Genomic DNA, 26,607 nt, shown 5'->3' on the forward strand with positions numbered 1-26,607 from the left:
ATATATGCAAAGATACACACAACTGGCAGACAGTTTCTGTCGAAAGTTTTTTTGGAGTTAGCGTATAAAGAGGTCAGCATTACAGCAGTAGAAAGTTTGCATTTAATTGGCTGTAGAAAGTAAACTGTGAGTCGCATGAATTTGCATTTTCAAATTCATTCTTTTTAAAATTCATTTTGTAGCAGAATTCTTTTGGGGGTTTATAATGGATGAATTATTTAAAAATTAATAACATATTCTTCTCTTTGGAAAGATGGCTGCTTCAGCTCTTTGGCCATAGGCTTTGCATTCTTTTGGACCACACAAGCTTCTAAAACCTTGGTGTTTAGGGCTTTGCACTATAAAATGTCACTGGAAACAAATAATGGAAAGCAGGATTTCAAAATAAGCTGTTTTCCTTAAAATTAGTTTGAATCATTGTATTTCAATAATATCAAATGAGTAATGGTTTAGTGTTTTGGAATTCTTTTATACCGGGGAGTTTTTTTTTTTTTTTTTTGAATGAATCAATTAAATACACTTACAATTTTTATTAATTTCAGACTTTTAATATTTAATTTTCCTGAAATAACTTTAATTTTACAATTATACTGTATTGAATTCTGAAGATTTACACAAGACTAATACTTATATATACTTCAGAGTGAACATGTAATCTACTCTCTGATCTATACCAAAACAAAATTTCCATGTTCTTGTAAAGATGAATACTGTGTTGTTATGATGTAAGCGATAGATTTAAAAATAACTAAAATTTGTCATTTATCTAAAGAAAAAAAAAGACTCTGTCTAGGTATCTGGACCTTTTTTCTTCAAATAAATTTAGTTTAATCCCAAGATAAAAAATAGACCCTTAATGCTGTTTATATAAAGAAGATTCTGGAGATTATGGTTACTTCACAAAGCTGAATGAAAAGTGATGTGGGGTGATTAACATTCTTTTGATGTTTAGTTGATATATGAACTAGGAGGTGTAGGTGTTTTTCTTTCTGCTTGAAAAAAAGGAATTCAAAATTTGAATTATGAGATTAAATAGAAAGTTTCCCTGGAATTGTTGGTGCTTTTATATTTAGTTCGTTTTCATTTATAAATATTCAGCAAGAGCAAACAACTACATTCTAAATTGCTTGAACTTCATGTATTCTGGTGACCCCTCTCTTGGATGTGAGGGTGGTCTGTGAGCCAGTGAATTCCTACCAGTCTTTGAAGTTATGAATTGGGGGTGAGGGTGGGAGGAGTGTTATTTTAGAGTAAGCAAATAGCCTATTCAAAATTAATGCTTTAATCAATATAAAATTCTGTTTTTTCTACCAGAGTAATTCTTTTATCTTGGCAATAAAATACTGTTTTCTTACACTTGCTCAAAAATTAATGAATTTCCAGGCTACATGGTAAGAAACTGGAATAACTGATAGATTGCAGAAGCTAGACTATGATGTTTTCTTTGTCAGTTTCTGCTTGGGGATGCACAGTAATTGTGGAATCACGCTGAACTACCAAATCTATTGTTCTTATCATACAGCAGAGATTTCTTCTTTCAAGAGTGCAAAGCCCTATATCATCTTTGAGGTTCTGGATACTGTAGGTCTGAGGGTTGGAAGGGCTCTTCGGGATCATATAATGCCCACTTCTTATTTTATAGCATTCCTGAGATAAGGCTGTCTATTGTAACTCTGCTTGACTTTTGACAGGAGTGGAAAGCTCCTGTTTTATCATACAACACATTCCACACTTGGCTCTTTTAGAAAGATCTTTCTTATGTTAAACTTCAATCTACCTCTCTGTCGTCTTTCTCACATTTTTGGAATAGCACAGAACAAGCCAAATCTTTCTTCTATGTGGAAGCCTTTTAATTTGATGGGAGGTCTCATATGGTCATTTAACTTTTACAAATGTACTTATAAAAGATCAGCCAAAGGGTGGCACCTGTGACTCAGTGAGTAGGGTGCCGGCCCCATATACCGAGGGTGGCAGGTTCAAACCCAGCCCTGGCTGAACTGCAACCAAAAAATAGCTAGGCATTGTGGTGGGCGTCTATAATCCCAGCTGCTCGGGGGGCTGAGGCAGGAGAATCGTGGAAGCCCAAGAGCTAGAGGTTGCTGTAAGTCCTGTGACATCATGGCACTCTACTGAAGGCAGTAAAGTGAGACTCTGTCTCTACAAAAAAAAAAAAGGTCAGCCAAAGAGGGGGCTAAAAATTCGAGTAGTAACTTGTATGAGCAGTACCTCCCAGAGTACGCATGAGATGAGAGTCTCTGCTGTCAGCCTCTGTTGTCATGTGCTCATGGTTGTAAGGCTGTGTAAGATAAGAATTTTTCATGGAACACAGTCTCTAACATACTCCTGATACTTCATCTGGTGCTCAGCTGAAAAGACAATGAATGTTGTGTTCCAATCCTGGATTAAAAAAAACAGGTAATGTTGGCCTTCTTGAGAAGTACTCTGTAGCCTGTATTTTTGTGTTTCAAATAGCAAAATGTTTCTTCTTGTCTTTTCTAATCCCTCCCTCCCTCCCTCCCTCCCTCTCTCCCTTCATTCCTTCCTTCCCTTTTTTCCTTCTCTTTCTTCCTTCCTTCTCTTTCCTTCTTTTCTTTCTTTCCATTTTTTAGATAGAGTCTCACTGTGTCACCCTCGGCAGAATGCCGCGGCATCACAGTTCACAGCAACCTCCACCTCCTGGGCTTCAGGGATTCTCCTGCCTCAGCCTCCCAAGCTGCTGGGACCATAGGCACCCGCCACAACACTGGGCTATTTTTTGGTTGCAGTTGTCATTGTTCTTTAGCAGGCCCAGGCCAGGCCTGAAACCACCAGCCTCAGTGTGTGCAGCTGGCACCCCACCCACTAAGCAGTGGGCGCCAAGCCATCTTTTCCAATTTAAATAAACCAAAATTAGTTCCGCTCACTCATCGTAAGACATATTTCCATCTCTTAAACCTTTATGGTTACTATCACATGCTGGGTATTCTCCAGTTGGTTAACGATCATCTCTTAACATTTGGCAAAATACTCTGTCGTATGGCCACTTTGGCTTGGAATAAGATTATTACTTGCTGTGTTCTGACACAGTACTTCTATTAACATAGCCAAAGTCAGCAATGATATATATGTATTTTTGACCCCACCTTACAGCTTTTATTTATTTTGTGAAGTCATTTGTACATAGATAATAAATACATTTATGGCAGCAGACTCATCACATGGTTGACCCATTAAAGCCTGTGGGCAACTAAGCGCCCCCTGCTGAGTCTTGAGTAGCTGATGGTCAGTTAGCTATGAGTTCTATTGGTAGGATAGCCTGGCCTTCCCGTCTTCTGAGGAAACTAGACTCTTATTCTGAACAGCTTCTTGGTGGTCTTCAGTTGGTCTTTAGAGATATTATGTGCAAAGGGAATCAGACATTTCAGTTTGAAAAAAGAAATTAGACTTTTAGAAGCAAAAAAAAAAATCATTTTTATGTAAACATCTTTGAACGTCTTTGAAGTATAACACACAAATAGGAAAGTATCCAAATAAGTGTAAGGTCAAGAAATAGAACATTGCTCCAGAAGCTCCTTTATGCTCTTTCCCACTCACTGCCCTTCCCCTTCCCAGGGAGGAACCGCTCTCCTGACTTCTCCACTCTGAATGGAGTGTACCTGTTTTACATTTATTATGCATTTAATCATAAGATCTATATGCCTTTTTTGTATTTGGCTCTTTTTACACAATGTTATGCTGTGAGAGTCACCCATGCTATTGCATGAACTTGTATTTTATTCATTCTTGTTCTATCCATTCTACTGAATGAATATTTGAGCTATTTCCAGATTTGTAGATATTTAGAATAATCCTACTATGAATATTCTAGTACATGTCTTTTGGTAGTTCCGTATACTTTTTTTTTTTAGATATATACATAGGAGTGGAGTTGCTGATTTCTGTGGGATGATAATGTTCAACTTTATGGCATGTTTATGTTCAGATACAGCCAGTTTCCTAATGTGATTATACGTATTTACACATTCACTATCAGCGTATTAGAATTCTGCTTGGTGTAGTGGCTCACACCTGGAATCCTGGGACTTTGGTAGGCCAAAGTGGGAGGATCACTTTCTTGTTTACAGTCTATGTGTGTGTACATATAGATATGTAGAAAAATCAGATTAAATTTGTTAATTGTGTTGTTCAGGTGATTTATAATATCCTGATATTATAAATAAGTTTCCTAGTTTGTGTTTTTTCTTTTTTCAGTTTTTGGCCAGGGTCAGGTTCTAACCCACCACCTCCAGTATATGGGGCTAGCGCCCTCCATTTTGACCAATTTTTTTTTTTTTTTTTTTGCCCAGGGCTGAGTTTGAACCCACTGCCTCCAGTATATGGGGCTGGCACCCTACTCCTTTGAGCCACAGGTGCTGTTCTTGACAATATTTTTATTGCAGTTGTATTCTTAGGTGCATATAGATTTAGAATAATTTTCTTTATTCCTATTGTATCATTATGAAATGTCCCACTTTTATCTTCATTAATTCTTCTTTCCTTAAAGTCTCTTTTGTCTGATATTAGCAGGCTATACGTACCAACTTTCTTTTGATAGAGTCATAGATTTTTAGATTTGGGAGTGAATTTATATATGCATTTATTCACCCTCATTTAATACATAAGTGGAAATCACAATTCTGTTATTGGACTCATCAATATAAAAACCCTTGATCCTATTCTAATAATATAGTCGATTAAAATGGCCTCAGCCCATGTTCCTCTCCTAAGCTCTTCTCCTGAAGTTTGCACGTGGTTGATCTATTTTGGGAAGGTGAAGGCATGTTCTGAAGCCAGGTAGGGCTGGCTTATAATGAGTTCCACATTCATTACTTCCTTCTTTGCGTGGTTCTGTCTTCCCAGGGTGCCAGGGCTGCCCTGCTAGGCTTTGTGTGGGCATGGTTATCCAGAACTCTCCTTTTTCCCTACACTAGTCTCTGGTTGGGACTCCTCCTTTCTGTCTGCTTCAGTCTCCATATCTGCTCTATCACTTTCTCCTTCCAAGGTTCATTGTGGGCCAGCTGATTTTCTTTTGGTCTTGAATAGCAGGACAGTGACCCCAGAGAATCATGGTAAAAGTAGCTTACGTTTTATATCTGTCTACATTTTTATAGTTATCTGATTTTTGATGCCTCAAACTCCCTCTCTATTCTTAGCAGTAAGATATTGCCCATTGTTTCCCAAACGCTCAATTCTTTGAAGATGAGGAATTATATTTTGAAAGTTTCTCTAAGTGTCTCATTTGTGAAGCCCTGAGCAGACACTTCCATGAAAGTTTGAGGCCTTCCATCATCATTCCCTTGTGTCCTCTGCATTTTGACATTTATGTGATGATGCTTTGTGGAAAAAGCCATGGGGCCTCCAGGCTCACTAATGATATAGCACCTGAGGCCCAGAGTAATGGCAACTTTCCTGGGCCCATTTGCTTATGTATGGATAGAAGTAGATCTGATCCCCTGCCTAAGTCCTAGGAAATAGTGCTTTATATTAAGTTATTTAATCAAAACATATTTTTTTGTGTGTTTAATGAAACCCTACCTTGACTCTGGTAGTTATTTAGCTTCTGACCTTGGGTAAGTCAATTTACCTACTCATGCCTTGGTTTTTTCATCTGTAAAATGGGTTAACTACTTTATGGGGCTGTTTGAGGACAAATGAGTTAATTATACAAGACAAATAATAAATATAGTATCTGGCCTATAGTACACACTAAAAAAAAAATAGTAGACTCCCCCGTTGTTGATTGTCTCCCTACATTGACCATCTCTTTAAGTTGACCGAACTTTTCATAGACCAGAGATGCACCACATGTACGTATCAGCACAGTAGGCCTAGTTCCTTATGCAGATCACCTCCCTTGAGTGGTCAACTGAAAGAGGTTCTACTGTATTCGCTGTTTATGATGATAACGGAAATGATAAAATCGCACTTTGTAGTTACATGCCACCAAATTTGTGACATTAAATTCTATAACAAAAAATCTGTTTTTCTATAAACTTCCACCTTACAGAGTTCTTATGTTCTAGTAAAAACATTAAGCCACTGAGAAATCAGTTGCCTTGCTGAGTGCTGTAATTGCCACTGCTAATTAAGGGCAGCCTTTCTCCTACCACTGGATTTTCTTCGTAGTACCCTTCTCACTCTGGGATCTTGCCGGCCTTGCAGACTATCGTTTTTTTTTCCTTTCTGGACCACAGGCATTTTGCATAGTGTCACAGCATTACAGTATGTGGCTTGCCAGTCTAATGCCTTAGATATTGCAGATGGAAATTTATAACTCTTCAAGAATTCTGTTAATTTACATTTTGAAAGGCATAGGGTCAAATTGCATGTCATCTACCATAGTGATGGTTATTTGTTGCTGTTAATTTCAATGCCTGTTTGGAATAAATTTTACATTTGATCATTAAAAAATCCCATGTCTTCTTCCTATGATGCATATGTTTTTTAGTTTCCTTTTCCAGTTCATCCTTGTAGACAAGTTTACTTTAGTTTTAAAATGTCAGTATCACTTAACTGTGTGCCATTAAAAAAAAAAACAGATATGATATTGTCAGAAGTAGAGAAAACATAATGTTTAATATGTTACTTTTCAGTACTTTAATGATCCTATAAGTAATAAGACATACTGACAGCAAAATGAGTTCACTTACTAGAGGTATTTTCAAAATAATTAAAACTTATGTGTATTATAGATATTTGTGCAATATAAAGGTAAATTAAATGTCATAATTATAAAAAAAGTTTTCAAGTGATTAATTCTGTGAACCAAGACCCATATGTGAGCATGTTTTCATGTTTGATCAGTTTTATTTCTGATGGCAGTAAAACCAAGTAAATGAAATGTAAAATGTTGACTGCAATATAATGGTCAAAATTTTTACATGCATAAAAGAGTCAGGGTAGGTTCATAGTCTTGTGATGGCTGTAAGCTGCTAATATTGTATGTATATTCTGAAAGTGATCTATAGTACCATGGCCAAAATACCATGAGGACAAAGTAACAGAAAGTACTGTGTTTAGTGATTTCTATTATTTTGTCTCTTGTATTTATATAATATTAGCCCCGAGACTGATTTCATATGCCCTGTTTTTGTCGAGGGTCAGCTGTGTGTCTGCTTCTTTGTTTTTTGGAGTATGTAAAGTGACAATATCAAGGTGGAATAGGGATTTCAAATTCTGACACTATGTCTTTCACTTAAAATATTTTTGGTAAATATATGATTCTAAAATGTATCCCCCCCCCCTTTTTAACTTAGCTCTGAATCAAATTAGAGAAAAATGTCTTGGTTTCAATTCCTGTGCATTGTTTTCCACAATGTCATATATCCTCAGCAGCATGTGCAAGGGAGGAGTGTAAGTCACTTAACAACCCCCTCTTGCTTCTGACAAACCACTGATCAGATCGTATCTCCTATTGTTTTAATTTCTCTAAATGAATGAAGACTCTGATTTTCTTCTCTCTCTGTTCCTACCTCTAGACGGGAAGAGAGACGTCCTTATCCAGAAGTTGTTAGGGGTAATTGTTTATCTCAGTCTTAGATGATAAAATCATCTTAGATGATAAAATTCGCTTTTACAAACTGAGTATAAGAAAAAAGTAGACAACTTAATAGGTGTCTGTTTAAGTACAAACATAAAGAAAGAAAACTTTTTGGAATACATTACTTTTTATAAACACAGTTAAAATCAACAGATTTTATCTTACAGAACTCTGACATTAAAAACCAACTCAATGGAAGTTCATAGAAATTAATTAAATCAAACTCCTTTCATAAGCAGGCTATTTATGCAAGGGAAACATTGTAGTCTATATTTTAGTCAGAAGCCCTGGATTGATTTGGAGATATATGTTGTTCATGGCTATAGTGAAAAGATTCTATTTCCTAAGATTGATGGGAGAGATCTATATAGTCCCACATCCCTTATCTTGTATACCCTTGGATTTTTCTGTTGAAATCTAGCCTCTTGTACTTAGCTCATCTTTTATAGCACAATCACTTTGAGTTGGTAAAAACTGGTTTAAAAAATTGGGTGATGAATGTTCTTTGCTTTTCTTGCCCAATTATACTTTCTTTTTTTTGATACAGAGTCTCAAGCTATCGCCCTGGGTAGAGTGCTGTGGTGTCACAGCTCATAGCAACCTCCAACTCTTGGGGCTTAAGTGATTCTCTTGCCTCAACTTCCCAAGTAGCTGGGACTACAGGCACTTGCTACAACGCCTGGTTATTTTTTGGTTGTAGTTGTCATTGTTGTTTGGCGGGCTTGGGCTGGATTTGAACCTGCCAGCTCTGGTGTATGTGGCTGGTGCCCTAGCCGCTTGAGCTACAGGCGCCGAGACCAGATTATACTTTCACTGCTTCTGTCTTTGACATTTCTAGCTGGGCAATAGAGTCAGGCATTTAAAGTTTCCTAGTAAATCATTAATGTTTCCACCTATAAACTTAGTATTTTAGAAGCAAATATGGATCCTTTTATTTTACTTGAAACGACTCTTTTAGATGCTCTACAGAAAACTTAACTTTGAAATGAGAAAGTCTAGGTAAGGAGAATTCTTTCAGATTTTTTAAGCCTATCACTTTACCAAGTTATATTATTGGAAGACTGTGTACTTGGGCCACATTTTTGTAGCCCTCCAAATAGATGCCTTAAAAGAATTATTATTTAATAATGTGCCCTCACCTTTTATCAGGGCTCAGTTAAACAGAAGATTGTCAACCATTTATGTTCAGAATTACAGTTGAATTCTGTGAGTTGTGTCAGTTCTTACCATTAATAAAGATTCATGTGATAAATGTTTAGAGCTTTATCTTAGAAGAATTTCCATCGTTTTTTTATGAATTGGGATCTGTTCTATTATTGGATATTGAGTGCTTCATAGTTCAAAAATTTCTCTCTTGGAGGGGCTTTCTATGAATCACAGAACAAATGGATATATTGTAGCTTAGGTATTCTGATAAAATCCTTACTGATGTTCTTCATTCGCTGGTTCATGTTCTTGTTCCATTATTAGAATGATATACTTCCATATCTTTCCTTGAAATATGAAATACATAAATAACCAAATGAGCTAAATTGTTCAATTCTAAATTTTAGTATCAGAATAAGCAGTTTTTAAAAACTCAGCAGTTTTTCAGAAAGAGTAGTTGAAAACCTCTTAAATTATTACCCTAATTCAGTGAACGTTCTACAGACGAGTATTTACTGTCATGCTACAGGAAACAGAAACCAAAGCTGGAGCTCTTGCCATGTATGTCTTTGCAAATCTTAGAGTTGGGGATGCATGGAGATTTTAAAAAGGTAAAGAGGTAGCGTTATCGCCTTCCATTCATACACTTGAGTGTGATAGCTATTATTATCACAGATTCCTGCCTGTTGGGTGTTTTTTCCTACAGCTGTGGAATCTCAGTTAGGACTTCTCTTCTCATTAACAAAACATACCCTCAAGAAAGTCTTTCTTTTCCAGAATATTCTTGGCATTATCTAAGTTGTAGGTTATTAAAAAAAAAAAAAATCCCTTGAATATATTTTTCAAGTTGCTGGGGCAATTTATTTTTTCATTGTAATTTGTCTTCCAGAAAAACTAATGAAATATGTTTACTTTGATTCATTGATTTAAATCAAACAGGATAAAAATGCTAAATATTTATCCAAATAAATAGATAACATTTGTCTTGGGGGTGTTTAAACATGTTATTACCAGAGCTTATTTTTAAAGAGTCAATTTTTTTTTCTCTTAAAATGTATTTTTGTTTAATAGATTGAGTCATGAAACTTGTTTGTTCCCCCATAGGATCCTAGTTGCGGGGTGAAGATTCATCACTTGGAATACACAGATGGAGGAATCCTGGATCCAGATGACGTCTTGGCAGATGTTGTTGAAGACAAAGATAAGGTAGATAACTCTAAAAAATGTTTCTCTCTGTCTTCTGCAGACCTGCTTGTTTTCAAGAGACCGAAATCCTTAACAAACTCATGTGTCCATCACTATTAAAAGGCACCATCTGTTCAGATCTCACACGGACAACCCATAAATCAAAGTTATTTATCAGATGTTTGGAAAACCTTTGTCAAGGTTTGGGAATATGTTTGTGGTGGCCTAATTAGCAGCCCCTTCATTCTTAAGAGTTCCTGGCAATGTCTTAATAAGTTAGTGTCAGACACCGAGACCATTGGACTATCATTGCTTTTGCTGGCTCCAGAGTTTATTCCTAGTCCTTGATAAATATTCAACTTTAATGCCTGATGTTTGCATGTGTTTCAAAGTAGAGAATACAATGGGGAGGAAAGCTACATGAATAACCGTGGTGAAGATTTTTCTTAAAGTAGCTGGCAAACAACTATGTTGAGCGATAGTCTTGTGTTCACTGCTAAGGAAAGAAGCACTACATTGAATATTCCAAACAGTTTGAACATGTTCTCCCACCTACCTGGGCATAATCCTATTGCAAATATCTTCTTGTAATGGGATTTTTCTTCTGATACTAAACTGAGAAAGGTGTAAAAGTAAACTATCCCACTGTACAACACTGGATTATTGCTGCTAAGACACATTCCTCTCGTGAATGGCTAATGTGTCCTCCAAGGTTAAATTGCAGCTCTCTGGGAGGGACCCTTGCTTCTGAAGTTTCTTCCACCAGGCCTTCTTACATCCTTGGCTCTGTTTGTGGTAGGCGAATTTATATTTGTAAACACGTTTCTCTGTATTATTTTTCTATAATCTCATGTTTGTGTGTTTGTATATACATTTGTATGTTTTAACTAACTGGACTGGAATATAAAGAATACATTTATTGAACTCAGGTAAAATTTGCATTTTTATTTTTCCATGAGATGTTTTCAGACTGCTTGAATTTACATTAATTTTTGCAGGCATTCCATACATTCATTTTCATATTTTGTTTGGAAACTCAAACCTGGTGTGCTTTGGCCACATAATTAGCCATTTCATGAGGACTTATCTCCTTCAATAGATTATCAGTTCCTAGAGGACATGGACTAAAAACCTTTTATTTTTTGTGTATTCCTTGTGTTAGTAGTTATCTTGTACAACATTGTACACAACCTTGATTCTCAAAGAACATTTACTTGATTAGTGGAAAAGAAAGCATTATTCTCTATAAGTTGCTTCTTTTAGATAATTAAATGCATACTTCCTATTTATTTAGTTGATCTCATGGTAAATAATATTATTGACCTTGAGAACTCTATGGGAGGAATTTCACTTGTTTTTCCCTGTTTCACTTTCTGCTTCCCTAGGACCATCTTTGTCCTTTGAAATATTCTAGATATTGGAATTGTTTATTAATGGAGAAGGCAGTTCCTGTCTCAAATTTCACTGATGTCTAGTGTATTAAAATGAAAAGCTGAAAACTGGCAAGTTTAAGAAGGACCAGAAGGAAATGTCTCACCCCAGCCTCATCCAAGACCTCATTACAGGAAGGATGGTTCCATGAATAGTGCCTAGGGAAATAATTTCTCCTACAGAGCTCTTCCTTTTAGAGTATTCTTTTTAACTATCTCAGCAATGTACTTTATAACCATAATCCATTTACTAGACACAGAAACAGCTTTATTATATGTAATCTCAGTTTTACTGGGACTCTACCACTATTACTAAATAAAGTAAAAAAGTGAGATAATCAGTTAAAATGCTACAGAGAATTAGTACTGTTTGGGTCCAGCTTTAACTGTTTTCTTAATGCACTTTAATGCTTCTACATGAAGCCTAATTGGCATTGTTCTACAGAGTTGATGCGAATTTACATTTCTGATGTTGCCCGAAAAAAAATCATATTGCCATTTCTTCTTTTTAAAAATAAGTGAAAGAGAGCATTACTTATTTTTTCTGACATTCCCTCTGCAATTTTAACATTTCCTTATAGTTCATACGTCTAGTGGGGAAAGAAGCTCTGTCAGACTTCATGTTACCTTACTTTTTGTCAGTTTAGATTAAGAAGTAGCTATAAATGATGGTGTGTGGATGTTTAATGAAATATCAAACTCACTCAGCTCCTTTGAGGCAGCATTGAACTTAGATAACAGTTCACCTCTTTGCAAATTGGCTACCTAATAATCTTTTGCATATTAGCATATGGATAGCAAGTCCAGAGAGGCGTGGATGGATGCTTATAATCACTGTGCCAACACCAAAAACAAGTCCTCTGGAAAGACTTTCATGACAGATGAGAAATGGTACTAGGAACTGTTGATAGATAGCCAAACTGCAAAGAATGAAGCAGGAAACAACAACAACAACTTTGAATCAGAAAGAAGTGTAAACTGAGGCCATTTAGTAGGTAAAAAAGAAATCCAGCACACTTCAGTAAAGGCTAGAAGTTAAATGATATTCCACTTACAATTAGAGAAGGGTCTAATAGCATTTAATCAGTTTTCTATAGAAATGGCTTTGACTTACAAAGCTTCTGATACTTAAAGTGAAGTAGTTTGTCATTAGTCTTTTAGATTTATTTATTTATTTATTTATTTATTTAGAGACAGTGTTTTTCTCTGTTGCCTGAGCTAGAGTGCAGTGGCATCATCAGAGTTCACTGCAACCTCAAACTCCTGGGCTCAAGTGATCCTCCTGCCTCACCTTCCTGAGTAATTGGAGTATACCACCATGTCCAGATATTTTTTCTATTTTTTTGTAGAGATGAGGGTCTTGCTGTGTTGCTCACACTGGTCTTGCTATGTTGCTTACTCCTTGGTACACCTTGGCCTCTGAAAGTGCTAAGATTATAGGCACACGCCACCAAGCCTGGCTCATCTCACCTCTGTTATTTCTTTGGCCAGCATAGTGCTTGGTGAATAAAGGGTATCTCTTTATGAGTTTTGTTTTTTTATTTTTTAACTTGACTTTCCATTTGAGCCCTGTGCAGAGGGAATAAGTTTTACTATATTACATTATTTCTACCCTATAGTTTATCAAAACATTATTGGAACACCTTTGGAATTTTGCATCTTATGATAACTAGTATTTGTAGAAAATGTTGTGCTAAAAACTTAGTAATTATCCAGTAATGACAATTCATCTCAAGATTCTTCAGTTTTATTTATCAATCACATAATTCATGTTCTTTGGAATAAATATGTAAGAATTATAGCTTTACTCTAATGTCTCTTTTCTGGCTGCCAAAGACTACTGATTGAGTTCATCCAAGAACTACGAATTTGCATTTCATTGAGCGCTAACCATTGAGTAGTCCAGAATGGCTTTGACATTTATGTATTTTCTATTTTATTTCAATAAATCTTGCAGACAGGAACTATTTTTATACATATTTTTAATTTCTAGAATAGCCATAGTAATTGTGAGTAACTTGTACAAGATCATATAGGAGGTAAGTGGCAGATTCAGGCTCTAGAACCTAGAATTAAAATTTTCCCACTTTATTTGATTCTTCTATAATGTGTCAAGTAGTGAGTGTGTTGAGCATTTGTATCTATAATTTCTACTTATGAAAATTGATCAGTCATAAATAAACATGAATTTTGTTTTTACATGGCTACCACCATTGCTAAGAAGAGACAGACAGTAGAATTGTTGATAGCCAATCTGCAACTGTGGAGCATAACACAATGTGGAGTATAACATAATAAATTCAGAATTAGTATGTCAGACATATTTAGTGCACTTCAACTCTCTTTGTTTACAACCTGCATCTGTCAATTTAACCTTGCATCCCCTTTCTCAGGTCACAGATTACTCAATTCAGATACAGTTTAATTCCGACTGGACTCTGTAGACTAGTCCAACTACTTTATTCAGTTTCAAAGAAAAATAAACTCTGTATTCCAATAGCTACTTTTCAGAGGGAAAAGTAGCACAGAGCATCTGCACAAATTACAGACTGTGCTGTCTTTAGTATGCAGAATAATGGCCTCCCCAAAGTGTCTTTTCCCTAATCTCTAGAACCTTTGAACATCTAATGTTACATGGCAAAAGGGTCTTTGTAGGTATGATTAACTTAAGGTTCTTAACATGAGATTCCTCTAGATTATCTGGATGGGCCCAGTGTAATCACAGGGTCCTCCTAAGTGAAAGAGGAAGACAGGAGAGTCAATATTGGAGGGATATGATGTGAAAAAGACTCAGCTGACCAGTATTGTCTTTGAAGATGGAGGGTAGCACTGGACAAAGTGTTCAGGTGACCTCCAAAAGCTGGAGAAGGCAAATGAAGGGATTCTTCCCTAGAGCCTCCAGTAAGAACACAACCCTGCTGATACCTTGATTTTGGCCCAGTGACAACTATTTTGGATTTCTTACCTCTAAAACTGTAAGATAATACATCTGTGATATTCTCAGCCACTATGTTTTTGGTACATTGAGGCAGCAACAGTAGGATACTAATCCACTGCTCTTACACTGTTTCAAACTTTGAAGGTGATATTAGTCTTCAGGTTTCACAGTAACTGGGCTTTTAAGACCCTACAGGATAAGAGAAGTGCGTGGAACTTCAGATCAGTTGGTTGCCCTTAGTATTCCTTCCAAAGTCCATCACAAATAAATTTTCAGTTTATCAGGTGAATCTTCACTCTTTGGGGCTTGACCATTAAATATCTCAGCAGTTACACCACTGTCTTTCATCGTGTAGAAATCATTTAAAAGACACAGCCAAACATCTTCGTTCACCTTTCAGTTTCTCATGTCAGGATGTAAAGGAACTAAACAGTAACACTAAGCCCCTGCCAAGCTTAATGTTAACTCACTGATATTTTTAATTGAATATTGAGAATCTCTCAGTATTAAGCTTTTTAAATGATTGTTTTCCTTGTTATTTTAAATTTTGGCTTATTTGGAGAAGACAACTGCAATGCAATAATTAAATACAGCAATATGGAACTTCTGTTTTATCAATTGGATTACTGCTATGGTATTAAAGTAAAATTATACTGTGAAGTAAAGTAACATCTTTCTGTCTATGAGCTTTACCTCTCAGAGGGGCTCAGTTTGGAGAGACGCCAGGTGCTCTCTTGGGCACTATTGAAGGGCAAGTTGACCCCTGGATCACATGAGATACTGAAGTATTACAATTTAAATTCTGTTTTATCTCCTGTTAGTTATGTGTCCTGGGGCAAGTTTCCTCATCTCTATTAGCCTCGATTTCACTATTCATAAAATAGACATGAGGTTAGTTTTTATCTTATAGGGTGAGTATGGAAAAATTACATATGTAAATACTACTGAGTTGTAAGTGTAGTATGGTATATACTAAGAACTCAAATGTCAGCTGTTATAGTAATGATATTCTGGTAGGGTTATTACTATATTTTTAACCCATGTGTTTTTATTTGACTGTTAGGTGTTTTTAATTTAAGTATTAAAACATCAAAGAAACTATTGTACTATACACTTTAACTGTTTTTAATAAACCTTATTAAATTTGTTTAAAAGTTATTACACTGTTAAAATTGTTTTATGAGAAGATACTTGATTATGACAAAACATTGGGATTAATAAAGTATTTGAAAAATGAAAAATACCAGTATGATTAAATTTAAAATGAAAATCCTTTTATTAGAACATATTGTTTGGTAATATAAGTAGCATTCAGGGATCTAATATGGTTTTACAGTGGAGACTAGTTTGCTAGTCTCACTGAACTGGTGGCCTAAAACCACTGCAGCTGTAGCCCGCTTGCTTCCTGAACACGCTCTGTTGCCCTCTAGTGGAGTCCACAGTTACCTGGGAACCAGCTCGGAGAAGCTGCTTTCTGAATGTGCAGTATTTGGTTCTGCTTCATTCTCAAATCATTTTTACCATATTTTTGGTGTAACCCAAAGACTCAGATGTGAATATTAAAGCCTGAGTTTACATGTATTTCTTGTGCTTTTGTGAGTCCTCCAAGAAAGACTAAAGGGAATTCTCTTTATTTACAAAACTCCTCTTTTATTTATTGAATGTTTTTTTTTTTTTTCAAATTTAGACTTCCTCTATCTTCCTATTCACTGGTTGAAAGATTAATGGTTGGTAATAGTGAAGCATGTAACTTTTTGCATCTGTAGTTCAAAATTTATGAGGTATATTGTATTTTGGGGGAGAAGGCAAATTCTAAATCATGTTAGACCACTTATAACCTAAGAATATGGGGAAAGGGCAAAGGGAGGGGCAGGGGGGGGATGGGTGGAGGGAGGGTAATTGGTGGGATCACACCTATGATGCAGCTTACAAGGGTACATGTGAAACTTACTAAATATAGAATATAAATGTCTTAACACAATAACTAAGAAAATGCCATGAGGGCTATGTTAACCAGTTTGATGAAAATGTTTCAAATTGTGTATAAAATCAGTGCATGGTGCTCCATGATTACGTTAATGCACACAGCTATGATTTAATAAAAAAAAAAGTCAGATCACTGAGAAAAGAGCAGAGGTTTATTTCATTTCTGAGCTCTCATCTTGTCATTAAGACTTTGGTCACAAGGAAAGGCACCTATTTTAAAGGTATTTTTTAATAAATTAGGATATGGTGTTTTTATTTTTTTCTTCTCAAAGTTTTACTTTAGTTCATAGATGTTGATGTTCTAACAGCACATAGAAGAAATTTGGAGAATGTCTCAGGAATAAACTCAGAAGCCCCTAAAGAAAAAAAGGATTGCCTTGGCCAAGAAATTTCAACTCAAGCTTTTCAGAATCACTCTCTGCTTATAGAATTGCAAAATTATAGAATCATGTAGCTTACCCTCATCATCTTGCAAAGGAGGGAAACTGTACCAAATTTGACTGTACCAAATTTCTTTCCTTGGTCCTTGCCTGCACCTCCTTTCAGGGTCCTGACAATGTCCATGGAGATCCAAGTAGTTTGGATATCCTTGTGTTCTGGAGGGCAAAGCTTCTGTTCTGGAGGGCAAAGCCAGTTCATTTTGGGGCTATTAGCTGAATGACTTTGATCAAGTTATTTTTATCTCTTGTGCCTGAGGTTCTTCATGTTTACATGTATTAACTGGCCTATGATAAGTGTTAGGTGCTATCATAGTTAACATACTATTGTTAATAATGCAGATTACATTATTCCAGAAGTCATGCTTAAATAATACTATTCTGTCTAGATATACTGAATCAAATCTAAACCTCATAGCTATACATTACATGAGGAGGCCTCAGAATGCCCCCAAACTACCTTACTCAAATTCAGCCTTCGTAAACCTCAGTGCTAATGATGTGCTATATTATTTTCTTACATATCGGGTACTTTCTTGCACCATAGCTTTTTTCTTTCCTGTTCTACTGGTCTGGTGTGTCCTTGCCCCCAATCGCTGCTTACCGAGGACTCAGTTACTGTTGAATTTTAACTCCATGAGGAAAGCGTCTTCGTTTTGTTCACCGCTGTATTCCCAGCACCAGCAGTAGTACCTGGCCCTTCCTAGCTGTTGGAATAACTGTAGAGTGAATAAACGAATGTATGCTTTGAGGGCTTGTGTGAATCATTCAGCCACTCTGATCTCCAGTTTTCCACAGTGAAATGAGAATGGTAAGTGATATCTTTCTCATGGTGTCATTGGGAAGGCTGAGAAGGTGCGCATGAAGGTGCAACAGAAATTATAGAGCATGATACACATGTAAAGAATGTGTTTATTCCTGCTGCTTAATTCTTATTGATCTTTAAGAACCAGGTCAAATTTATTTCTCCCCTAGTCAATATTTGCAGATCCTCCCAATCTGAAATGAATTCTCTGTGCTCTGAAATGTTTTAGAAATGATTAAGTGATCTTTTTTCTTTTTCAAATGTTATTGGCCAGTAACATTTATCACTTATCATTGTGAAAGATTTTTTAAGAATTTTATTATGTTTAGCATTTTTTTTTTTAAATCCAGAGAGACAGACTGGAAGGTTTAACTTCTCACATCTTAGTTATGTCTCCCCATTTGTTATGAATGCTCTTTTAGAACTGGGATGGACTTCCCACCTGTGGTTTGGTATTTATTTTTTCTTTCTTTCTTTCTTTTTTCAGAGACAGAGTCTCACTTTGTCACCCTTGGTAGAGTGCTTTGGCATTACAGCTCACAGCAACCTTCAGCTCTTGGGCTTAGGTGTGGTTTGGTATTTAATAAACATGTTTTATTTTAGTCAGTGATTGAGTGGAAACTAGAACTGAAAATTTTGAATTGTCTACTTTTTTCTTTCACCAAACTATGCTGTCTCTTCTAAATATTTTATTAGAAAGCAGCTTGTGGGCATGTTTCAACCTCAAAGGAGCACTTTGGAATCAATACCTCTGTGACCTTATAATGGCAAAGACAAATGGTGCTGGAGATAGTAACTTAAACTACAGTAATCTCGATGATGGCACATCAAACGTGTTCTCCCTGGTGCCTTCTGCAGTTGAGCTGCTTGGCACTACAGAGTGTGTGTGTGTGTGTGTGTGTGGACAGAGAATCCATGCACAGATGTTTGTGTGTGGAGCTGTGTATCCTTGCGCAGAGTGTGCTTGCTTGGTGTGCATATCAGTGATGCAGTAACAAAGAAAAAAATTACCCAGCTTTATGGTGTTATTTGGCTAAGCATTTGAGTGCAGTGAAGAGTAAACCGTAAGAAAATGTTTGAGATATAAGTAAAATTTCAAGTCTGGTGGGAGGTAAAAAGGCAATAACATTTGAGATTACAATGATCCTTGACTTAGAGCTAAAGATGTAATTATTTAAAAAAGAATCAATGAACATTTTCATCTTCACAGCATGCCTTTTGCCATATTATTATTGGACATAGTTCTACCAATTTTCTCTTTCCCATTAGATGCTTTCGGAGACATTTATATAGACATATCTGTGCCCTAGAGATATGGGACCATTATTATCTTTTTTATATACATCTGGTTTTTACTTATGTAACTTACAGTAAGTTACATAATAACATCACAGCAAATGGAAAGCGACTTAAGCTATAAAACATCCTCTTTTAAAAATGCAAATGACTGTGAGTGCTAATTAGTCATCCCGTCAGTCACCAATACCTGTGTGTGTTGATTTAATCAGATTGCATTCCACTAATATTTAGCTGAAATCACCTTCACTGAAGCAATATTATAGAGTCTTATGTGGCAGAGCACTGGGAATTGGAAGTTTGCATCTAGGCTTTTCTTATTTCTCTAATCTCTCTGAACCTCCGTTTTCTCATTAGTAAAATCAACTACCCTATTCCACCTACCACTGAAGTAGGAGGATCAAATGAAATGAAGTAATATATGGTAACACTTCAAACTATGGTGCACTAAGCAATTGCACCACTTTTGTTCTTGCTTCTTGGAGCAGCAGTCCTGAGGTATTAAAGCAAACAGTTCCACACAGTCCGGGCTGGGCTTTCCATGGTGTGAGGACACTGGGCACTGGGCAGGGGAGAGAGGACTGGGAGCGAGGTTTGGGAGAATGATCATGGTTTTATGTCAAATGAACACTCTTCTTGCCTTCCAGTGAGGTATTCAGTAAACAGACAGTGGTAAGGAGTATAGGACAAGGTAACTTAAAAGAGAACTGAATTTACTCTAAAAAATTGAGGGTGGGTGGGAAGAAAGAGTAGCGCAGCTTCTACGTTCAGACTAGCAAAGAAGGTGTCAGTTGTAGTATAAGGACAATTGCCCAGAGCTCATCAACATTCTGGAATCTTGATAACCCTCTGTGCAAACACGTTTGCTACTCACCTTTTCTTAATGATTAGCAATAGGTTTTATAAAATGGGAGGGTTAGGGAGGAAAGGAGAGGGTGCCCTTCTCTGAAGATAGGAAGGGTCTCAAGAAATAAGTAGAATGTTTTGAAAAGAAAAGCAAGGGACTACATGAACACCCATGATTTAAAGGTGGGGGAGGCCAGTAACGAGGTTATTACTCAATATTGACAAATGATTCCTGAAGTTTAAATAAGCAACCATTTAGTTACTTGGTAGTTTCATCAAGAGATATTAGCTAACCAGCAATTTAATGGGAGTAACCATATACTAGACTCTTCGTGTTTTTTACTATGCCGATTCTTTTATTTCCAAGAGCTCAAACTCACTTTATGTTATTAATTAGCCACATTGTGAGTCAAACAGACTTTTCAGGTAGCTCTTGGAATCTGATGCTTATCACACTTCCATGAGGTACTTGTCCAAATTCCATATAAATGCCCTATATTTATAGAAAAAAATTTAGTGAATATGAATGTGGTCTTAAATTTATAGCTTTTAAATTGTCATGCTTTAAAGTTCTCTAAGTATGTAATTTTAGGCTTAAAAAGTATACTTCTCCCATCTTATGAATATAGAAGCTTTACTTATATAATCGTGACAGGATTACTAGATGTAATATTTACTGCTTTAACTTTTTAATTTCTCTTTTTAGCTTTCCTTCTTTTGATATTGTGAATCAGTTTTGAAGGATCAAGTGACACTTCCTTAACCATAAAGAAGAAAACCTCCTTGTGTGGACTTTAATCAGAGGAGTAAAAGAACATAGAAATGTGTTCAGATATAATCTCTTCATTAATCTCAATAGCAAACACACATATTTATATAATTCGTAACTGTAAACAGACCATAAAGCCTACAAAGTAATGATTTGAGATTATTCTAGTAGCTTAGTGATCTTAAATTAAAGAATCTCATAGTTCCTAATTGATGACAAGGTTAGAACTTGATTTCGAGACTAGTAGCTTATTGTGGCCATTGTATACCAACCAGTTTGAAATGAACCTAGTGTGATAGTAAGATGAGGTTTACTAAATAGCTCACCTGTTAGATGGACATTTTACAAAGTTCTCCATTAACTTTAAAATGGAAGTGCCAAATATTAGGCCTAAAGAACTTGAGACCACAACTGAGAAGAGAAGGTTCAGAGGGAACCAGCTTACAAACCGCCCTCAAACATTTGAGTGATTATAGAAAAGAAGGGATAAATTCATTCATTGTTGCTCTAAGAAGTTGGGCCAATGAAGTTTCAAGGAAGCATATTTCAGCTCAGTATAATGAATAGCTTGTCAGTGACACACGTGCTGCTTTGTAATACTTAAACTGAGATACCTAGAGTACATGAGTAGTGAGTATTGAGCAAACATTTGCTAGGAATTCCTCTTAGCTTCTGGATTTGTTTAGAGACCTCTCAAGGCCAACGATCATCCTATGACATATACATTTCGGTCCAGAAATACAGGATTGGCCTGTGTAGTCGATTGTAGTACGTTGTTGTTTGCTTACCCAGCATCTGTGTCCCTTTTCGCTCCATATTTTGTTCAGATACCTTTGCCTTCAACATACAGCCCATGTGGTTAAGTCCATGACTACTCACCTTCAAGTGTGAGTTGGGCTGCTCCTCCATCAGTGACTTAGTTCTCTGTGACAGTTATTACTTTGGGAAAGGTCATGTGGTTCAATTTATGCCAAAGATGCTCAGAGGTTTGCTGAGTCCTTCTCCATTTGTGGGAGATGTTTCCTCTGAATTTTATTTTTTTTTTAAGGTTAACACCACTGTAGCCATCTAGTTTCAAGCATGAGAAGAGAGTCTGACGCAGGCAATCTCAGGAACATTGCATTGGAGACAGTAGACTTGGATGACTCTCAAGTCCATCCTAACTGGAGAGCTCCAATTATATTAGCCACGTGTTTCTTTACACTTGAGCTTGCTTGTAAATGCTCCACATTTCTGTGGCCCACAAGGTTTCTCAGTTGTTACCACTCTTATAGAAGTTTTGGCTTGATTGTTTTGGGGCCCCTCTTTATTCCTACTTCATTAGGACATATTTTTTCTAATCTTTTCAGTTTTCTATACATCATTAATTAGAGAAGTTTTCTGATTTTTGTTCATGGTTCTGCCAGGATCCTTAGCTCCTTCCTTTCAGAAGTTTGTGTATTGTTGGTGAAAGAACTAAGTCCCTACAAATGTGTAGGGGCAAAATGTTTATTCCACTTGATCTCAGCCAAAAGGCTGAGAAGTAATAAAATGTATATTCCACTTGTTCGGTGTGTGTGGCTTAGATTTAATAGACAAGGTTAATTAAAAAATTTTCCATTTGATGACAAATATGCCTTTTTTAATTTAAATTAGTCATTATTCAGGATTATTGATTACATTTTTCCTAGGAGAAATAATTAATGCTACTTAACTAATGGATTTATTTATTAGAAACTCTCATTATTTCACTTATTCATTCCAAAATTATATGTTGACAACCAATATCCTAGGAGTTGGGGAATCAGAAAGGGTTCTATTTTTAGCCTTTTTAGATATTTAAAATGTAAGTAGGTAAGTCAGTGTGTGGTCTTACAAAGGAACACAGAGGCTGCTTTTCACAAGGATGCATTTTTGATCTAGTTGTCCTAATTTTTGTTTTAACAACTTGGAAGAAACATTTGATCCTAACCTTGAAATGTTGGTTCTTCAACTAGATACAATCCTATTTACATCAAGCAATTGGATACTATATTTAAAGCAAAAAAAAGTAAAAGAAGAAGAAGGAGAAACCTTAGGCAGTTAAGAAGTTTCCCAGTACTTGGAGAGTTATTGACAAGATCGTATTTCACTCCAATGGCATTGACATGGTCATGTGGTTAACACTCCAGTTTCCCCTTATTGGTGAAGAAGTTTTCTAATTATCTGATGTTTCCCAAGTTATCTCAAAAATAATGGAGTCCTTGACCTGACATAGGGTTCTTCTCTTCCTACTCTCTGCCTAAGTTATAAAAAGATGTTTGAGTGTCCTTTAAGAGGGCAGCCCAGAGAACCCCAGGGGGCCCTCAGCCCCAAGAAGGAGCAGATTGGGGATTTTTCCCATTCACTGAGGAAGTGAGAATGCTCTTATCTTACACACTGGAAACAATTTTGTGAGATAGTCAGGGCATTTCACATCCAAGTAATATAAAGGCAGTAGTCCTTTACATCATATTTAAATCATGATCATTCTTTTCTGAAATGGCTACATGACAGCCAAATCAGAGTTCTTTGAATTAACTGCAGAACTTGCCCATCTTTCCTAACAAGACAGAATATTTTGGTGTATTTAGGAAGATTGGCGGTTAAGAGATTCCACAAGGATTTGTAAGAACACTGTGTAAGTGTTGGGGGAGGGGGAATGGATGTGATTGGTTAGAAAAGTAGGTAATTTGCAGATTCAGTGTGCTGATGGCTTAAAAACTACTATGATGAATGTCAAAATAAAAAAAAAATGTCCTAAGAATAATATGAATAAGAAGTGATGGAAAAATGAAAAAAATAATATTGACATTTCCTTTGGGAGACTCAATGTCAAAGGCATAAACACTCAAACTATTTAGATGTCACTTTCCCAGATGGAAACTTCTATTTAAGGAAGTTAGGTATTTAACTGCAATGATTGAACATAATGGATGAAATATTTTGCACTTAACAGAGATTTCAATCTGAGATAATTCTTGTACCCATTTATATAATGCATCAAAATACAGAATGCAGCTCTGGTTGGCCAAGTTAATTTTAAATTTAGTATCTTTTGTGTATATATACACAAACAGAAAATTTATCAAGTTCCAAGAATATCTAGATTGAAAGCTTATGTATTTCTTATGTATTTCTTGCTACTTGGATACTTAAAATAAGTATTTAAATAAAAGTAGAATTAAAAAAAAATCCTCCTAATTACTATTCTTTAAATCTTTGCTGTTTGTCAGAAGTCAAAAGCTAAAAATGGGTAGAAGATTTATTGAAATGAATACTTATAAGAGTCTGTTTATTCATGACTTAATTTTTTCAAAGGCAAGTATTTTCTTCTTAAATTGAAAAATGTTTTTATAATTCAACTATAGTATCTGATGGTCTAATGATACCAAAATTAAACATGAAAAAAACAGGATTTAGAAATTTTTTCTAAATTTTAGTTATAATTTCATTGGAAAATTTAATTTTTGAGCAGTTAAAGTAATTATGTCTGCAATACTCTAAACACTATTTTAACAGTAGTATGCTATATGAAATAAATAACAGAATGGATTTTAAAAAATTTGAAACTAAGGGTTTGCCCATTGCCACAGAGCCAGGATGTGACTGCGCTGGGAATCAAACTCTCAACTGTTTGTCTCTGAAGATGGAGTTCTTAATGTCTATGCTTAGACACAGGATTCATTTTTCCATCTTCATGGTACTTTTTGAAACTACTGAACTGTCTCTGCAATGGCTCATGTATAAGACATTTGCACTATGAAGCTATAGCCATTATGTCATTTGTGTACAGAGAAATAAGATTCCTCCTGTTAAAGAGGTGGTGAGGGGAGGAGTTAGACTGGAACGTCAGGGGAAGTGACAACTAATTTATTTCTGTTGCTTTATGCTCTTGTAAAAAAGGTTGTGAATTTCTTAACTTTTATGAAATGTTTTAATTTCTGTAGAGTTGCCATGCATTATTCAAGATTATAAAATGATTTGAATTTCAGGAGCAGACAGATTTTCTGATGAGGATTTCAAGCTGTGTAATTATGAAACCCATATAGGTTAAAAGTTCAGAACTCGTTAGCTTAATCATTAAAAAATAACCAATTCGTAAGCGTGGCATTTCATTTTAGAGGGGTACAGTTACAATATCATTTACTAAGGTCCTCCTGGACTCTGCCTCATGGCCCACCCCATACTGAGAATGCTCATGACTGCACACCACAGAGCTTATCCTATATTACTGTATAATTTATAAAGAAAATTCATATTTTATGGTGGTAAGTTGGATTCCGTAATGCAAGACACATCTCTAGTAATTTCTTTAACAGTTTTCTTGGCTTCTTAAAAATTCAAGGAAGTTAATGAAAGAGTGCCAAATATCAGAAAGGATCATTGGAGCCTGTTACGTGGTGTCAGAGTGTACATTTAGAAAATGAATTATAAAATTCCTTCAGATATAGCATAAATGCTTCAAAATAACATGTAAGGAAATCAGTTTTTCTTTTGTGGTAAAGTATACATTAAAAATCTTCCATCAGGGCGGCACCTGTGGCTCAAAGGAGTAGGGCGCTGGCCCCATATGCGGGAGGTGGTGGGTTCAAACCTAGCCCCAGCCAAAAACTGCAAAAAAAAAAAAAAAAAAAAAAAATCTTCCATCATAACTATTTTTAAATGTGATATAAGTTCCATGGCATTAATTACATTCACGTCATTGCACAACTATCACCACTCTCCCCAGATTTTCATTCTAAGAATGTTTTTATTTTGGATAAAATAATGCAGATATTGTTGAGAATATGTTTGGATTCATAGAGATTCTTAGAACCTGGCAAGTTTGAACTTTTCAATAAATGTAAAGATGAACTCGGAAATTATAGCTCTTGTTACTTCCGGTAAAGCACGTGGCCTCCGCAGATGCAGCTGAAACCTTTGTTCAGCTAATGAAGTATTGTCTGAGTCATGCATATTTTCCTTGGGATGAAAGGATTTTGAGAGGGAGACTCAGAGGTGATTAGAGATACCATGATCATCAAACAGTTAAGGATAGGAAATAAAATGCGGTATTTATGAAATTTTGACTGGCACGAAGATTTTATTGCGTATTATCTTGCTTTGCTAATCAAGGTGATTGAAACTCACTTGCCTGGTAAATAGAACTAGCTCTTGGCTTTTAATCTTTGGAGATTTACATTTATCTTCTCTTCATTCGAACACTATGTAAAACGTCTCCTATGAATCTGGGGTGAGGAGCACAATTTTTTTTTTCCTAGAGTACTACTGTTACACGTTGTGAATTTTTTCCCCCTAATGCTTAGAGAATGATAACAAAAGAGAATTTTTTATTGGTTCATTTCATGCTTGGTAAAATTCCAACTGTCAAAACATTATAAAATTTTGAACCTAGAGGCACATTTCATCACCAGAGTACTAATTACTACAGAGAACTAGGGTGAGTCATTATGTAGTAGTATTTATTAGAGCTGCCCAATTTTAATGGTTTTTGGACCAGAGATACTTAAATAAAAGGTTAAGCTGTTTTGGCACACAAGAGGGAGGAAAGAGTGCAGAGTGCATGCAACACTGTCAAATATAGTTCAGGAAAGGTAGAATTAATTGAAAACCATGGACCCACTCTCACTAAGACTCAGCATCTTAGGCTCGGGGGTTAGCCTGGCAGATGTAACTTGGTTTATTTTCACCCTGTCTGGTATTGGGCACCTGTTATGTGCTAGGCACTGGTACAAGGAGGGAAGCTTGAAAGTCCAGCGTCTCCATTCAGGAATCCTATATTCTCACGGAGGGAAGAGACAACATGACAGGTAATGTTAGACACGGCAAAGACCAGCAGGACAAGTCTAGCAGATAAAGGAATAAAGAGTCAGTGGTGGGTGGAAGAGGCCTTTGAAATTAATTTTAAAAAGCTCTTCTTAGTAGTAAATGAAGGTCATTTAAAATGAAGGTCATTTGAAATCTTTGTCACGTAAAACTTTAAGCACACACATACCTCCCCTCTCATTTATATAGTATGAAATACTATAAAATATCTATTAAACAAAATATAAAAAAGGAAATAAAATAAGCAAACAAAATTCCATTTAAGAGATACTTATTAAATATTATCCTGTCCAAGGCACTGACTCGATACTAGAGTAGAGGAGAGAAAAGATGAAGGACGTATGTGTCTCTCTGCTTGGGAAGATGAACACTTTTAGTGGGAGTC

At 35.9% G+C, this 26,607-nt stretch overlaps 1 protein-coding gene across 2 annotated transcripts in view; it reads left to right on the forward strand.

Moving 5' to 3' along the window:
- PARD3B (par-3 family cell polarity regulator beta) overlaps nt 1-26,607 on the forward strand; it is a 1,103,837-nt gene that overhangs the window by 133,900 nt on the left and 943,330 nt on the right. For both annotated transcript variants that reach the window (XM_053597659.1, XM_053597658.1), the window contains exon 2: nt 9,809-9,910. In XM_053597659.1, coding sequence (XP_053453634.1) covers nt 9,809-9,910 — 102 coding nt within the window. The remainder of the gene's footprint in view (nt 1-9,808; nt 9,911-26,607) is intronic.

The sequence above is a fragment of the Nycticebus coucang genome, chromosome 7 (genome assembly GCF_027406575.1).
Source record: "Nycticebus coucang isolate mNycCou1 chromosome 7, mNycCou1.pri, whole genome shotgun sequence".
In the NCBI taxonomy this organism is placed as follows: Eukaryota; Metazoa; Chordata; class Mammalia; order Primates; family Lorisidae; genus Nycticebus; species Nycticebus coucang.